This window comes from Osmerus eperlanus, chromosome 19 (genome assembly GCF_963692335.1).
Source record: "Osmerus eperlanus chromosome 19, fOsmEpe2.1, whole genome shotgun sequence".
Classification (NCBI taxonomy): domain Eukaryota; kingdom Metazoa; phylum Chordata; class Actinopteri; order Osmeriformes; family Osmeridae; genus Osmerus; species Osmerus eperlanus.
In genome coordinates, this window is record NC_085036.1 from 5,197,957 (window position 1) to 5,216,626 (window position 18,670).

The 18,670-nt window shown below is 39.4% G+C and overlaps 1 protein-coding gene across 1 annotated transcript in view; it reads left to right on the plus strand.

Annotated features, from left to right (window-relative positions):
• Positions 1 to 1,433: 1,433 nt before the first annotated feature.
• The window catches only part of LOC134039993 (uncharacterized), a 32,373-nt gene continuing 15,136 nt past the window's right edge, over positions 1,434 to 18,670 (plus strand). The window contains exons 1-4 of the mRNA XM_062486216.1: positions 1,434 to 1,553; positions 1,881 to 2,186; positions 2,293 to 2,565; positions 2,898 to 2,990. Of these exons, the coding sequence (XP_062342200.1) occupies positions 1,499 to 1,553; positions 1,881 to 2,186; positions 2,293 to 2,565; positions 2,898 to 2,990 (727 nt within the window). The 5' untranslated portion in view covers positions 1,434 to 1,498. The remainder of the gene's footprint in view (positions 1,554 to 1,880; positions 2,187 to 2,292; positions 2,566 to 2,897; positions 2,991 to 18,670) is intronic.

Sequence of the window (18,670 nt, forward strand, 5' to 3'; positions counted from 1 at the left end):
ACTTGTTATTTTCCTCTCACCATTAATCAGGGCCACTTAATGAGCTTAATCTAATAACATCTTTGTATGTAGCAGCATCTTTAGACTGTCTATCTGCTGGACTAACTAAAGGTTCTACCTAGAACTAAGATATTTTATTTTGTTTTTTATAACAACCATGTCCTACTTGAGAAAGAAATGGTCCAACCTGTGTATTTACTTATAGAGAGCTGTTATCTATGCTTTGTCATCCTATATACTGTTTCTACTTTCTGTCTATGTTTGTTGCAATAGCTAGGATCTTACAACTCGTTCATAAGGTGACCTAGATTGTGACCACAGAAATGTTCCAGTGATGCCAACGAACCTTGCATCACATTTACAGCCTTGAGAACTTACAAGGTGGGACATCTTCATTGCAGAAAGACAACTAGACCACAATCTTAAGAGACTGGATGGAAACTTGAAAGACATAAAGTAGCGTGTAAAAGTCTTAGGCCACTAATAAATCCCATTGGCCACCTCAGAATACTGATATATTCTGATATACTGATATTCTCAACATGATTGAAGCTCTGTTTGATCACAAGTGGGGGGTGCCCTGGTGGCTTGCTGAGTAGCGTATGTACCATTAAGGCTAAGGCCATAACGCAGGGGCAAGGGTTCAATTCTGGCCCAGGTTTCCCAGGAGGTCTCCCCCTCTACATCTCTCCCTGCTTTCCTGTCTCTCACTAACTGTCTCTAGAGAAATAAAGCCAAAACAAATCTTTAAAATTAATACATACTATATACAGTACCAGTCAAAAGTTTGGATACATTTTCCAAACTTTTGACTGGTACTATATATATATGATCATGACATTATTAAATACAATATTTGTATTCCTTATTTTCATTCTGTGATTGCCAACTGCAGTATGCTGTGACACTGAAAGCGTATTGTGAAATTGCATGTTTCCATTTCCTGTAAGCAGTTAGTGCGTCTTAATAAAGATACAGCAACAATATTTTCTGGAATGTGACTAAGCACACCCCTGATGACATGGCTACTCATTCTACAGTAATATTCTAAAAAATATCTAAAAGCCGTTGTTCAGTTGTACCCAATTATTTTTCGTTAATTTTTGACAGACCTTTGGTAGTTTCATGGGGATTTTGTGTAGTGTGGGTATGAACACAACAATGGCAGGCACACAGTCAGAGGACTAAGAAACCTCTCTCTTCTATTCTGACTCTTCCTCTGAAGTAATTCAAATGGAAATGCACAATGCAAAGATACAGATGATTCCTACAGAAGATTGCTACTACTACTTCAGGAAGAAGGGAGATTCTGGGGTTTTGTCACTCAATGGAGTAATAAGACCCTGTAGGCATCTGTCTTCAAGCCTCCATTAAACAGGAAGAAGAGACGTGTGTGCTTGTGTGTGTGTTTGTGTCTGCATGTGTGGGCTGACACGGACACAGAAAGCGTTTGTCTGACATACAGCTCTGTGTCCTTTTGGTTGAGTGTGAATTCAGTATGCTGTATGTAATTCCTTTACTTCTTATACCCAGATTCACTACATCATTTACAGGTGAGACATTCTGTGGATTTGTATTTAGAAATTGTATTTAATTGTATTTAGTAGGTTTTTCTACCGTATTTGGTTGTAGCTGTAATACAATGAGCATATATAGCTTTACTCACTGGTAAAGTCAAAGTATATTGTTTCTTTACAAATACTGTCCAATGAGGGCATGATCAATAGTATTTTTGGCATATTGCACACCAATTCAACCCATTATCACTTTTGTTGGCCTTCTCATAGTAATTATAATTTTAATTTTAATTGAGTCTTTTGGCCGATGCTTTTATCCAAAGCAACGTTTAAATGAATTTTGTTTGTTATTTTTCCCATCAGATGCCGTTATCATAGCCATGCAAGGTCATCCTGTCTACATCCCCTGCCCCTCATCCTTTGCATTTAATGACAACGTGAAATTTCAATGGAGAACAAATGGGACCTTATTCTGCGTTTATGACGTGCAAGACAACATCACTACAAAAGGATTTTGTCCATCACGGTTTGACATACTAAGACATCCTGGAAAGTTTTATATTACAGACCCTAAGATTTCAGATTCTGGTCAATACAACTGCTCAATAACAAGAGTCATACCACCACCATTCTCTGATGAATTTCACATTGTGGATCTTCAAGTTGAAGGTATCGATGTAAAACGTTTTTCATCGAAAAACTTGGTCTAGTTAAGAAGACCTCTTCTGAATGCCAGCACTGCGTTTATGATCTTTCTCTGTAACAATTCTTCCAGATCTGGTCCTGACAATGCACAACCAAAATGTGTCTTGTATACTGCTTCTTTGCACTCTGGAGGGCCTCCACACCCAAGATGTCAACTTCACCTGGTTCAGACAGGGTCAGGGGTCACTGGAACCTTTGTCAGTCAATCACAGTTCTACACTTAGCAGCTCCGTTCTCCTGTGCCAAGCAGAGTGGAGAGAGGGAGACCGCTTCATCTGCAAAGTCAACATCTCCATTAACAGTGGACTGAGTAAGAGTATCACCCTCCCCCGCAGTGATATAGGTGGGTGATCATTGATGGTAGCCAACAGTGGAATCATTGATGATAGCCAACAGTGGAAGTATTTTAACAGAAGACAACAAACAACAAAGGACAATATAAGTATTTTAACAAAAATCCATAAGCAAATAAGCCAAAAATCCAGTTGTGTTATATGCATAACATGCAGGCATACCTGGTATGCTGCCAATACATTCCTGTATACCTGTATAAAATAAACAGTGATGCATGAATGGGGGGGGGGGGGGGGCGTTGGTTATCAACTATCAATGTAGCTCACATTAACCTGCATTAATAGTTTGTATGTGACATTCTGTGTTTTCTTTTTTCTTTAGAAGGAACCCAAAAGAACAACACAATCATTATCACTGTGAGCATCTTGGGTGGGCTTGTGGCCATCGCAGCCATTTGCATCTGTGTTTACAAACGTAAGTGTCCCCTTAAGAGGCATTCTGCTGTACCTCATGCTGCTTGATTGATCTAAAAATAGGTTGAAGGGAAGGCAGCTATGAATGCAGTGAGGTTATACGCATTGCCAAACTTTGGCCAAAGACAAATTTCCTAATACAGCGAAGCACAGTAACCAGTACATTATGGCCAGTTGGAAAGTTAGGTAGCTAAGTACCAACTCTGAGATATTCTCATTCTTTTTAGTGGGTTACTGTAAGGATTTGGCTCAGGTCTGACAGCGTTCTTTCTAAATGTATCTAAGTATTGAAACTGTCCAAATATACTTCATCTAGACTATTGCCTGTGTCACATTTAGTATTTTGTTTATTTTGTCATAAGTTAGTGTACCATATTCAATCATGTATTGGTATTTTAAAAGCCATAAAAGGTCATCTATTTCTAGATGACCTTTTGTCAAGTAGCATGGATTAGGTGATTTCCAATCACTTGGTCAGGCTATTTAAAGGTATCGGGGTCAAGTGACTTTTGTGCATGGACAAATGAAACGTAAATGTACTTTGTGTATATGTCAAGCCCTGAAATCCAGTGGCCAGAGATATATGATGACCTGATCGACACTCCAAGTGTATTATACCCGGGAGAAGTTCGTCTTTTGCCTCCGACATGCGCAGTTGAGCCTGCTTGACAGTCGTGTGAAGTAGGGTGAAAATTGGTCTATACCTACCAGCAGTTCTCCCTCACCATTTTCCATTGTACAGAAGGCCTATCTTAAGTAATTCAACACCATCTTATGGTAAAAGCTTGACTAAGATTTAATACATTTCAAAATGACTCTTTCTGGCCTATTGTTGGTTAGGGCTGTCAAAATTGCTAAAAAATGAAGTTTGAATATTCCTCTTTAAAAAACACATATATTCGAATATATTCGAATTTTCTGGTTGCCCATTAGGCACGTCAATAACAGGACAAATTAATACAACAAGATACAACTACTTGTATACTGTAGGTAGGCCTAATTTATTTAAGTTTAAACATATTTAACAACATATAACCTACACAAAAAGAAGTAAATTAACTAATGGCCAAGACTGCAGACCTTGGCCTCTCGCTCGCTCGCACACACGCACTCTTTCTTTCTCTCTCCTGCACCATCGCGCTCTCTGCGCATAGCGGTGTAAAATGAACGACAACAATAAACAAATGCTGAGTTCTGATCAAGAGTTTTGTGCAAGCAATTTAAGGTCGCGATTCTTGTCCCAAATATGGCAGGCTTCATTCAGTGATTGAAACAAATATTATTAACATGAATTGAAGTTTTACAGTATAAAACCGACATTGAACGCTCCGAGCGAGCTGTGCTGTGGTAAACATGGAGATGTAGCCTCAAGTTGCTAGTTGTTGAATGGTAAGCTAACTCTAGCTTACATAGCTTACACACTACTTTAGCTGTAGGCTCAACAAGTTTACCAGCAACTGACCAAAATCCGAAATATTTCCAGACATCACTCTTTATCACTTTTTTCTGTTGGTGTAGATTTTTTGGGGTTACAATCACTTTCTCTGCTGCGGTCAAGCTGGGTTCTGCACTTTCTGCCATCTTCCACGCAAGTCAACTGTCAGCAGTGACGCTGAGGCGCGTGCCCTTTTTTTTTTACATTCGAATATTAATTTTCACATTCTAATTTCTGTTTTTAACCACTATTCGAATATATATTCGAATATAGAATATTCGTTGACAGCCATATTGTTGGTTTGACCAACTAGCGACTGGATTGTGGACCCAAATGAGGCCTGTTCCATAAAGCGAGTTTACCAAATAAGCCAGGCTTAAGTCAGTTAGTCAGACTAATTTCCAGTTGATTCCATGTTGGTTCCAGTTGGTTCCATGAAGCCAGTTTAATGTAATTCGAACTCTTACTATTGCAACTTATGCTGTGAAACTAGCCTGTCGGGGGCAGTCTAACTGTCAGGCTTAGCGCGTGTTGTTGCTTAACCAGACAACTTATGTAACACTGACCCAATGGAAAAACTATGATCCACCACAAACTTCCTGGCGTGGTGCCATATTTGACTTTTTTTTACGTGTCAGTTAAAAATGTAAATTTATTGAAAATCTACTTCATTTTATTTAGGCTAATGCATTAAACAGGGGAGTCAGGTGGCTGAGCGGTGAGGGAATCTGGGCTAGTAATCCGAAGGTTGCCAGTTCGATTCCCGGTCATGCCAACTGACGTTGTGTCCTTGGGCAAGGCACTTCACCCTACTTGCCTCGGGGGAATGTCCCTGTACTTACTGTAAGTCGCTCTGGATAAGAGCGTCTGCTAAATGTAAATGTAAACACTGATTAAAAATGATTTCAGAATGATAACTTACTACGTTTTACTTATGGTAGTTTGTGAAACGTTTAGGCTGATGCAATAAAATATGTCTCAATATGTCTAGATCTACTTTCAGAATCAGAATACCACAATAGAATGATCATAACTACATAAATCATGTACAATTGCATAAACAATCCTACATCCAAGCCTCTATCCTCCATTTTCCCAATACAAAAACCATGTAAAAAAGTTATTGGTTAACTGTAGGCTATTTATTTGTAATAATGTAAAAAAAGTCAACGTAGGTGTGTTTAGTGGGCCTATGGTTTTTGTAATCAATGAAGTAAAGGTCTATAAAAAAGGACCTAAGCCTACCTATCGTTCATGTCAATCATGGTTTGTAATTTTATTTTAATGAGGTGATGGATGAGGGAGCTGTCATAGTACGCGGCTTAAAGAGAACGTTATTTCGGGGAGAAGGCAGTTGTCAAATTGTCAAAAGTAATTTAGACTTGCGCGCACAAAAATTCACTGCGTGAGCAGAAATTCACTCCGCCAGTAGAAACCCAATGCGCCCAAGCAGAATTTCACTGAGCAAAAGCAGAATTAACCTATGACAGCGTGCCAGGTTAACCTGTAGGCTACAACCAGTGGCGGCTGCTGGTCTTTCAAAGAGGGGAAGCTCATTTTCAGTCTACAGCAAGTTCACTGGCTAGTTCACCCCTACGACACTAGCCTAGCCTACTGTATGAATGAATGAATGATCTAACGAAACGATATTAAACTCGAAGAAGGAAATGTGGGAATTAGGTTAAACTGAAACAAGGAATGTGGTGTTTGTATTTCGCAATTTCGCCAAGCAAATTTCAAGAAATAGGTTGCAGCAGTTTGTCTTTCGACTATACTTGCAAAATCCGCGATGGGACTGCGCTCGAATAACTTCGGCGACTTTTTATAGTACAAAGTCGCAGTCAATCAAAAGGAGATGCAGTCTTTCGACAGACCCTCCAATCATCACGCAGAAGCCCGGAGTCTAGGCCAGCCCACTCCTCCATAGGTTGGATAATTTTTTATTGGGTGTGCTTTGCCTTCGGCAAGGGCACAACCTTTGTTCTCTCACATATATATTATTATTATTATTTTTATTTCTTTTTGCCCCCCTAAAACTCAGTCAATATTTGGCCTACATAGACAACCTAGGTGTCAAAAGTTTCGTCTTGGTAGCCATTGAGTTGCTTCTATTGGGATTTACGTTCCGTTGCATGGTTTAGGCTGAGCTTAAGTTTTTGTGGCGAAAAGTGAAGCCAACGGTGGCTAATTTGCTAGCCACAGTCACTGACGTTACTAACGTCACGAAAACACGCGTGACTACCTTTGGCAGAACATTCGTTTCGCATCTGTTAACTTGGGGGATAGCTAAGCTAACTATAGCTTTACTGCAAGGCAGCTGCATAAACGCCACAAGCAAAGAGGCCAGGGTGATAACTATTTACTCATTTTACTTTGTGATATGACACACAATTGTGATGTGTAATGTACAATATAAGCTGATATTATTAAGGAAGTACATCTACTTTCGGAAACAGTAGTCTGCTATTTCACTGAAGTATTAGCATCATGACGTTAGCCTGTGTTGCCCGGGCAACACATACTACAGTGGTCTATGATGTATCTGTTTTCAATTGTTAAAATAAACATTCCTCACATATACATTTTCGTTGTAGGATTTATTATGACATTAGATTACAAGTAAACGATTTGTGGGTGAAATTATCATTACCTGTGGTTTCAATCCAGTGTATCACTGCAACGCTGTAGCCTACGCGAGACACTACAAAAACATCTACACAGCTGTAGGAAGTCAAACGGCGACAGAACATGTTCGGCACTCCCCTTACTTAAATCAAAAGTCTATCTAACTACTAACCTGAACTTCATTTCCACAGCCTAAACTTTGTCAATCTGTTCATGAAAATAATTAATTTCAGCCTAAACCGTACAACGGAACGTTAAATCCAATTCAACCAACGCAATCGCTACCGAGACGAACACAGCAGTAGTCTAGTACTGTACCGTAGTAGTACAATTTACCGGGGCAGCTTCTCCACACAGGGCTATATCGCATTTTGCGTTGTTACTGACAATGATCGCTACCAGTGAGCTTTTTATGAATGAGCGATTTTCCACTAAATAAATGTCAAGCTTATTTACGTTTTGGGGGGCATATTTTCAGTTAGCAGATGGTACTGTTTGAATCGCGATTCCATCTTCTACTGCCGGTAACGTTGTAGAATAATCTTCAAAGGGGGTTCTTTATTAATGAATGAATGCAATGAGTAGGCTAAATGCATGAAAATATCACGAGAAGGGAAAAACTTAAAAGGACGTTTAAGTCATCGAGATTAGGTCAATTTGTACACCGGTCTGCCAAATGTATTCGTTTTGATTCAACGATGAGGCTGCCTCTTGCAGGGGAAATGAGAAGACATCCATTTCATTCTACACTTCACTCGTATTTTCAGTTGTAAATGAGCAGCAAAAAAAATGCTTTTAAATCTATGTAATCTTTATAAATAATAAGTATGCATTTTTATATAAAATACAGAAATATCAGTTGTAAAAATGTCATTAAAAAACGGACCCCTGTGCAACCGACGCAAGCAAGCACACCCTACAATTTCCACAGAAATTTTACCCTCTCTAGTTATATCTTGCAAGTGAAAAGTTACTATCTGATAGTGAAAGAATAACACAACTTTTGACACAAATCTGCGGCATAAGTTTGTCTCCTACATAAAGAGATTGTCGAAAATTTGACAATTATACATGGCCGTGGGAACTAGGGGTGCTGAGGGTGCTGCAGCATCCCCTGACAGCACGAGAATTTAAAGGGGTGATTGACTGTTTTTTTGGGGGTATTTCACACTGTTCCTTAACCCTTGTGTTATCTTCGGGTCATTCTGACCCATCAGTCATTGTGACCCACCGTCGTATTGCGACAAATTTACCTCATACAAAAACAAAGTGAAGCATTTTCTTTTAACCGTTGGGCTGTCTCAGACCCCCCACATTGCAAAGGTTAAAATAAAATGATTAGGGTTCCTCCGGTAGGAGGGAAACGGTTTCTAGTCTTCCGATCAATCCTCCGGTTGTAAAAACATAGCAATGCGTGTTTATTTGAGCCCATCACAACACTCTGATCATCTGTTAAGCGAGACTGTGTAAACCACTGCAAAACAAGCCAGGTTCACCACAGTAGCTAGCTACTTGTAGTCTACGCATGGTAGAGATAACTCTGTTCAGGTGGATCCCTTGCCTGTTGCACAAATTCATTTCAGTAACTTAAGCCAGGACACATTCCCACTGATGCTAGGCATGATTTAAAATTCCCTTCCATGACAAGTTATGGCACTCCAAACAACCTGTTTAAAAAAACGATGAGAAAGTTATTCTTTACAGCAGCAACCCAGTCATCCCGTTGTCCCGTTTTTATAGGAAACGTACAAGCAGTTTCAACTTAGGCTGAATCTAACAACGCTTACCACAGGAGAAACAGCTTACTTTTTTACACAGTAACTGAACATGACAATATTCAACACTGAGAATAGCTCAATGGGCTGGGATGGTGACCTGATAAGTATAAGGTCATAGGTTGGAATCCAGCCATAGTCTTTTGGCCTGTCATAATTTTGATTATCTGTTTAGTTCAACAGGATGACATCTTTCTGAAGTACCACAAACAATTTCACCTTGGTATGTCAACATACAGTTAGGTCCATAAATATTTGGACATTGACACAATTTTCATCATTTTGGCTCTGTATACCACCACAATGGATTTGAAATGAAACAATCAAGATGTGCTTTAAGTGCAGACTTTCAGCTTTAATTTCAGGGTATTTACGTCCAAATCAGGTGAACGGTGTAGGAATTACAATACATTTTATATGTGGCCCCCCCCTTTTTAAGGGACCAAAAGTAATTGGACAATTGGCTGCTCAGCTGTTCCATGGCCAGGTGTATGTTATTCCCTCATGGGAGTTATTTCATTGACAAGGAGCAGATAAAAGGTCTAGAGTTCATTTCAAGTATGGTATTTGTGTTTGGAATCTGTTGCTGTCAACTCTCAATATGAAGTCCAAAGAGCTGTCACCATCAGTGAAGCAAGCCATCGTTAGGCTGAAAAATCGTTAGCTGTTTCAACGTTGGCTGAATCTAACAACGCTTACCACCGGAGAATCAGCTTACTTTTTTATACAGTAACTGAACATGACAATATTCAACACTGAGAATAGCTCAATGGGCTGGCATGGTGACCTGTAAAGTATAAGGTAGTTGGTTGGAATCCAGCCATTATCTTTTGGCCTGTCATCATTTTGATTATCTGTTTAGTTAAACAGGATGACATCATTCTGAAATACGATGCACAATTTCATGCAATTTCACCTTGAAATGTCAACCGTTTCTTAACCTTTGTCCAAAAGCTGACCAAAGCTAATACTCTGCCCTTTCTATTCATACAATCTCAACAGTTGGTGTGTAGCAGAGAGGATAGAGAGACTGACTTGTAACCTTATGCTCATGAGTTCAAATCCCCATTCAGCCTGTTGTTGGCCAAACATGAAGTAGTTTTGCTCCCTTGTTGTCCAACTCTCGATCTTCTGCAGTGTACATAATATTTTGCCATTTTGCGGAGGAACCCGCATCGCTGCTTGCAGCTATATTTAGGTTCCTCCGGTAGGAGGGAACCTATTGTTATTGTTGGTATTCTTATTCTTATTATTATTTTTCTTCTCCTTGCGCCCCAATATATCAAAAAGTCTCTTGTCATAAATTTTCTAATTTGGCACATTGATACTACATCCAAGTGGGTACCCCAACACCAAATATGGGCCACATCGGACCATAGGGGGCGCCACAGGCCACGCCCAAAAGTCCGATTTTCAAAGTGATGGCATTTCCACCCCATTGCTCCGATTCTTCTGAAACTTGGTGTGCATGCCTCATTTTTCATGAGGAACAAAAAAGCCTCAAGGACCCATAAGGTCCACCATGATGGATTTTCCTGTACTGTGATAATTTGGGAAAACCTTCAAAATTCCTCTTCTCTTGAACCAAAGGTGAAATTGACTTGAAATTTGGTACAGATATGTATCATTGACGTATTTAAAAACGTTACTTAAGACAGTTGAATCAAATACAAAATGGCTGAAAGGGGTGTACTTATGTAAATGTCCACATTGCCTCAATATGTTTGTGTCACTAAATCAAATGTAATTTTGAATGATGGTTTTTCAAACCTAATAGGGTTCAAGATGACATCACTCTGAAGTACCATAAACAATTTCACCTTGGTATATCAACATATGATTGAATTAGAGCAGTTTCAACGTTGGCTGAATCTAACAACGCTTACCACAGGAGAAACAGCTTACCTTTTTATACAGTAACTGAACATGACAATATTCAACACTGAGAATAGCTCAATGGGCTGGGATGGTGACCTGTAAAGTATAAGGTAGTAGGTTGGAATCCAGCCATTATCTTTTGGCCTGTCATAATTTTGATTATCTGTTTAGCTAAAGAGGATGACATCATTCTGAAATACCATGCACAATTTCATGCAATTTCGCCTTGAAATGTCAACCGTTTCTTAACCTTTGTCCCAAAGCTGACCAAAGCTAATAATAATAATTATTCCTAAAATCTCAACAGTTGGTGTGTAGCAGAGAGGATACAGAGACTGACTTGTAACCTTATGCTCAGGATTTCAAATCCACATTCAGCCTGTTGTTGGCCAAACATTAAGTAGTTTTGCTCTCTTGTTGTCCAACTCTCGATCTTCGACAGTGTACATGTTTATAATATTTTGCCATTTTGCGGAGGAACCCGCATCGCTGCTTGCAGCTATATTTATTATTGGTATTCTTATTAGGGTTCCTCCGGTAGGAGGGAACCTATTGTTATTGTTGGTATTCTTATTAGGGTTCCTCCGGTAGGAGGGAACCTATTGTATTCGTTAGTTTTATTAGGTTCCTCCGGTAGGAGGGAACCTATTGTTATTGTTGGTATTCTTATTATTATTTTTCTTCTCCTTGCGCCCCAATATCTCAAAAAGTCCCTTGTCATAAATTTTCTAAATTGGCACATTGATACTACATCCAAGTGGGTACCCCCACACCAAATATGGGCCACATCGGACCATAGGGGGCGCCACAGGCCACGCCCAAATGTCCGATTTTCAAAGTGATGGCATTTCCACCCCATTGCTCCAATTCTTCTGAAACTTGGTGTGCATGCCTCATTTTTCATGAGGAACAAATAAGCCTCAAGGACCCATAAGGTCCGCCATGATGGATTTTCCTGTACTGTGATAATCTGGGAAAACCTTCAAAATTCCTCTTCTCTTGAACCAAAGGTGAAATTGACTTGAAATTTGGTACAGATATGTATCATTGACATATTTAAAAACGTTACTTAAGGCAATTGAATCAAGTACAAAATGGCTGAAATGGGTGTATTTATGTAAATGTCCACATTGCCTCAATATGTTTGTGTCACTAAATCAAATGTATTTTTGAAGGATGGTTCAAACCTAATAAGCTTTAAGGTGACATGCCTCTGACATACCATGCAAAGTTTCACCTTGATATGTCAAAATATGACTGAATTACAGCTGTTTGAACTTGGACCAAATCTGACAATGCTCGCCATTGGAGAACAGCTTTTTTTAATTATCCAGTTATTGAACTTTGTGTATTCCATGCCTGGGAATGGCTCAATTGGCTGAGATGTTGTGCTGGTAATCAAGGTTCAATACCAGTCAGAGGCATAGTTTTTATTTTTTTATTCTGACAAAACGGTTTCTAGTCTTCCGATCAATCCTCCGGTTGTAAAAACATAGCAATGCATGTTTATTTGAGCCCATCACAACACTCTGATCATCTGTTAAGCGAGACTGTGTAAACCACTGCAAAACAAGCCAGGTTCACCACAGTAGCTAGCTACTTGTAGTCTACGCATGGTAGAGATAACTCTGTTCAGGTGGATCCCTTGCCTGTTGCACAAATTCATTTCAGTAACTTAAGCCAGGACACATTCCCACTGATGCTAGGCATGATTTAAAATTCCCTTCCATGACAAGTTATGGCACTCCAAACAACCTGTTTAAAAAAACGATGAGAAAGTTATTCTTTACAGCAGCAACCCAGTCATCCCGTTGTCCCGTTTTTATAGGAAACGTACAAGCAGTTTCAACTTAGGCTGAATCTAACAACGCTTACCACAGGAGAAACAGCTTACTTTTTTACACAGTAACTGAACATGACAATATTCAACACTGAGAATAGCTCAATGGGCTGGGATGGTGACCTGATAAGTATAAGGTCATAGGTTGGAATCCAGCCATAGTCTTTTGGCCTGTCATAATTTTGATTATCTGTTTAGTTCAACAGGATGACATCTTTCTGAAGTACCACAAACAATTTCACCTTGGTATGTCAACATACAGTTAGGTCCATAAATATTTGGACATTGACACAATTTTCATCATTTTGGCTCTGTATACCACCACAATGGATTTGAAATGAAACAATCAAGATGTGCTTTAAGTGCAGACTTTCAGCTTTAATTTCAGGGTATTTACGTCCAAATCAGGTGAACGGTGTAGGAATTACAATACATTTTATATGTGGCCCCCCCCTTTTTAAGGGACCAAAAGTAATTGGACAATTGGCTGCTCAGCTGTTCCATGGCCAGGTGTATGTTATTCCCTCATGGGAGTTATTTCATTGACAAGGAGCAGATAAAAGGTCTAGAGTTCATTTCAAGTATGGTATTTGTGTTTGGAATCTGTTGCTGTCAACTCTCAATATGAAGTCCAAAGAGCTGTCACCATCAGTGAAGCAAGCCATCGTTAGGCTGAAAAATCGTTAGCTGTTTCAACGTTGGCTGAATCTAACAACGCTTACCACCGGAGAATCAGCTTACTTTTTTATACAGTAACTGAACATGACAATATTCAACACTGAGAATAGCTCAATGGGCTGGCATGGTGACCTGTAAAGTATAAGGTAGTTGGTTGGAATCCAGCCATTATCTTTTGGCCTGTCATCATTTTGATTATCTGTTTAGTTAAACAGGATGACATCATTCTGAAATACGATGCACAATTTCATGCAATTTCACCTTGAAATGTCAACCGTTTCTTAACCTTTGTCCAAAAGCTGACCAAAGCTAATACTCTGCCCTTTCTATTCATACAATCTCAACAGTTGGTGTGTAGCAGAGAGGATAGAGAGACTGACTTGTAACCTTATGCTCATGAGTTCAAATCCCCATTCAGCCTGTTGTTGGCCAAACATGAAGTAGTTTTGCTCCCTTGTTGTCCAACTCTCGATCTTCTGCAGTGTACATAATATTTTGCCATTTTGCGGAGGAACCCGCATCGCTGCTTGCAGCTATATTTAGGTTCCTCCGGTAGGAGGGAACCTATTGTTATTGTTGGTATTCTTATTCTTATTATTATTTTTCTTCTCCTTGCGCCCCAATATATCAAAAAGTCTCTTGTCATAAATTTTCTAATTTGGCACATTGATACTACATCCAAGTGGGTACCCCAACACCAAATATGGGCCACATCGGACCATAGGGGGCGCCACAGGCCACGCCCAAAAGTCCGATTTTCAAAGTGATGGCATTTCCACCCCATTGCTCCGATTCTTCTGAAACTTGGTGTGCATGCCTCATTTTTCATGAGGAACAAAAAAGCCTCAAGGACCCATAAGGTCCACCATGATGGATTTTCCTGTACTGTGATAATTTGGGAAAACCTTCAAAATTCCTCTTCTCTTGAACCAAAGGTGAAATTGACTTGAAATTTGGTACAGATATGTATCATTGACGTATTTAAAAACGTTACTTAAGACAGTTGAATCAAATACAAAATGGCTGAAAGGGGTGTACTTATGTAAATGTCCACATTGCCTCAATATGTTTGTGTCACTAAATCAAATGTAATTTTGAATGATGGTTTTTCAAACCTAATAGGGTTCAAGATGACATCACTCTGAAGTACCATAAACAATTTCACCTTGGTATATCAACATATGATTGAATTAGAGCAGTTTCAACGTTGGCTGAATCTAACAACGCTTACCACAGGAGAAACAGCTTACCTTTTTATACAGTAACTGAACATGACAATATTCAACACTGAGAATAGCTCAATGGGCTGGGATGGTGACCTGTAAAGTATAAGGTAGTAGGTTGGAATCCAGCCATTATCTTTTGGCCTGTCATAATTTTGATTATCTGTTTAGCTAAAGAGGATGACATCATTCTGAAATACCATGCACAATTTCATGCAATTTCGCCTTGAAATGTCAACCGTTTCTTAACCTTTGTCCCAAAGCTGACCAAAGCTAATAATAATAATTATTCCTAAAATCTCAACAGTTGGTGTGTAGCAGAGAGGATACAGAGACTGACTTGTAACCTTATGCTCAGGATTTCAAATCCACATTCAGCCTGTTGTTGGCCAAACATTAAGTAGTTTTGCTCTCTTGTTGTCCAACTCTCGATCTTCGACAGTGTACATGTTTATAATATTTTGCCATTTTGCGGAGGAACCCGCATCGCTGCTTGCAGCTATATTTATTATTGGTATTCTTATTAGGGTTCCTCCGGTAGGAGGGAACCTATTGTTATTGTTGGTATTCTTATTAGGGTTCCTCCGGTAGGAGGGAACCTATTGTATTCGTTAGTTTTATTAGGTTCCTCCGGTAGGAGGGAACCTATTGTTATTGTTGGTATTCTTATTATTATTTTTCTTCTCCTTGCGCCCCAATATCTCAAAAAGTCCCTTGTCATAAATTTTCTAAATTGGCACATTGATACTACATCCAAGTGGGTACCCCCACACCAAATATGGGCCACATCGGACCATAGGGGGCGCCACAGGCCACGCCCAAATGTCCGATTTTCAAAGTGATGGCATTTCCACCCCATTGCTCCAATTCTTCTGAAACTTGGTGTGCATGCCTCATTTTTCATGAGGAACAAATAAGCCTCAAGGACCCATAAGGTCCGCCATGATGGATTTTCCTGTACTGTGATAATCTGGGAAAACCTTCAAAATTCCTCTTCTCTTGAACCAAAGGTGAAATTGACTTGAAATTTGGTACAGATATGTATCATTGACATATTTAAAAACGTTACTTAAGGCAATTGAATCAAGTACAAAATGGCTGAAATGGGTGTATTTATGTAAATGTCCACATTGCCTCAATATGTTTGTGTCACTAAATCAAATGTATTTTTGAAGGATGGTTCAAACCTAATAAGCTTTAAGGTGACATGCCTCTGACATACCATGCAAAGTTTCACCTTGATATGTCAAAATATGACTGAATTACAGCTGTTTGAACTTGGACCAAATCTGACAATGCTCGCCATTGGAGAACAGCTTTTTTTAATTATCCAGTTATTGAACTTTGTGTATTCCATGCCTGGGAATGGCTCAATTGGCTGAGATGTTGTGCTGGTAATCAAGGTTCAATACCAGTCAGAGGCATAGTTTTTATTTTTTTATTCTGACAAAACGGTTTCTAGTCTTCCGATCAATCCTCCGGTTGTAAAAACATAGCAATGCATGTTTATTTGAGCCCATCACAACACTCTGATCATCTGTTAAGCGAGACTGTGTAAACCACTGCAAAACAAGCCAGGTTCACCACAGTAGCTAGCTACTTGTAGTCTACGCATGGTAGAGATAACTCTGTTCAGGTGGATCCCTTGCCTGTTGCACAAATTCATTTCAGTAACTTAAGCCAGGACACATTCCCACTGATGCTAGGCATGATTTAAAATTCCCTTCCATGACAAGTTATGGCACTCCAAACAACCTGTTTAAAAAAACGATGAGAAAGTTATTCTTTACAGCAGCAACCCAGTCATCCCGTTGTCCTGTTTTTATAGGAAACGTACAAGCAGTTTCAACTTAGGCTGAATCTAACAACGCTTACCACAGGAGAAACAGCTTACTTTTTTACACAGTAACTGAACATGACAATATTCAACACTGAGAATAGCTCAATGGGCTGGGATGGTGACCTGATAAGTATAAGGTCATAGGTTGGAATCCAGCCATAGTCTTTTGGCCTGTCATAATTTTGATTATCTGTTTAGTTCAACAGGATGACATCTTTCTGAAGTACCACAAACAATTTCACCTTGGTATGTCAACATACAGTTAGGTCCATAAATATTTGGACATTGACACAATTTTCATCATTTTGGCTCTGTATACCACCACAATGGATTTGAAATGAAACAATCAAGATGTGCTTTAAGTGCAGACTTTCAGCTTTAATTTCAGGGTATTTACGTCCAAATCAGGTGAACGGTGTAGGAATTACAATACATTTTATATGTGGCCCCCCCCTTTTAAGGGACCAAAAGTAATTGGACAATTGGCTGCTCAGCTGTTCCATGGCCAGGTGTATGTTATTCCCTCATGGGAGTTATTTCATTGACAAGGAGCAGATAAAAGGTCTAGAGTTCATTTCAAGTATGGTATTTGTGTTTGGAATCTGTTGCTGTCAACTCTCAATATGAAGTCCAAAGAGCTGTCACCATCAGTGAAGCAAGCCATCGTTAGGCTGAAAAATCGTTAGCTGTTTCAACGTTGGCTGAATCTAACAACGCTTACCACCGGAGAATCAGCTTACTTTTTTATACAGTAACTGAACATGACAATATTCAACACTGAGAATAGCTCAATGGGCTGGCATGGTGACCTGTAAAGTATAAGGTAGTTGGTTGGAATCCAGCCATTATCTTTTGGCCTGTCATCATTTTGATTATCTGTTTAGTTAAACAGGATGACATCATTCTGAAATACGATGCACAATTTCATGCAATTTCACCTTGAAATGTCAACCGTTTCTTAACCTTTGTCCAAAAGCTGACCAAAGCTAATACTCTGCCCTTTCTATTCATACAATCTCAACAGTTGGTGTGTAGCAGAGAGGATAGAGAGACTGACTTGTAACCTTATGCTCATGAGTTCAAATCCCCATTCAGCCTGTTGTTGGCCAAACATGAAGTAGTTTTGCTCCCTTGTTGTCCAACTCTCGATCTTCTGCAGTGTACATAATATTTTGCCATTTTGCGGAGGAACCCGCATCGCTGCTTGCAGCTATATTTAGGTTCCTCCGGTAGGAGGGAACCTATTGTTATTGTTGGTATTCTTATTCTTATTATTATTTTTCTTCTCCTTGCGCCCCAATATCTCAAAAAGTCCCTTGTCATAAATTTTCTAATTTGGCACATTGATACTACATCCAAGTGGGTACCTCAACACCAAATATGGGCCACATCGGACCATAGGGGGCGCCACAGGCCACGCCCAAAAGTCCGATTTTCAAAGTGATGGCATTTCCACCCCATTGCTCCGATTCTTCTGAAACTTGGTGTGCATGCCTCATTTTTCATGAGGAACAAAAAAGCCTCAAGGACCCATAAGGTCCGCCATGATGGATTTTCCTGTACTGTGATAATTTGGGAAAACCTTCAAAATTCCTCTTCTCTTGAACCAAAGGTGAAATTGACTTGAAATTTGGTACAGATATGTATCATTGACGTATTTAAAAACGTTACTTAAGGCAATTGAATCAAGTACAAAATGGCTGAAATGGGTGTATTTATGTAAATGTCCACATTGCCTCAATATGTTTGTGTCACTAAATCAAATGTATTTTTGAAGGATGGTTCAAACGTAATGGGCTTTAAGGTGACATGCCCCTGAAGTACCATGCAAAGTTTCAACTTGATATGTCGAAATATGACTGAATTACAGCTGTTTGAACTTCGACCAAATCTGACAATGCTCGCCATTGGAGAAACAGCTTTTTTTATTATCCAGTTTTGTGTAATCCATGTCTGGGAATGGCTCAATTGGCTGAGATGTGCTGGTAAGCAAAGGGTTGTAGGTTCAAAACCAGTTAGAGGCATTGTTTTTCAATCGATCAATCCTCCGGTTGTAAATTGATTTAAAATTCCCTTCCATGACAAGTTATGGCACTCCAAACAACCTTTTTTTAAAAACGATGAGAAAGTTATTCTATACAGCAGCAACCCAGTTTGATTACTTGTTTAGTTAAACAGGCAGACATCATTCTGAAATACCATGCACAATTTCATGCAATTTCACCTTGAAATGTCAACCATTTCTTAACCTTTGTCCCAAAGCTGACCAAAAACTAATACTCATATCACGCAGTCGGAGCACAGCTAGATAATCAGCGTCAGCACCCTTGGGTACCCAGCATGCAGTGCGGCGTGTCAAAAAACGCAAAGACTTGTGGAAAATAGTT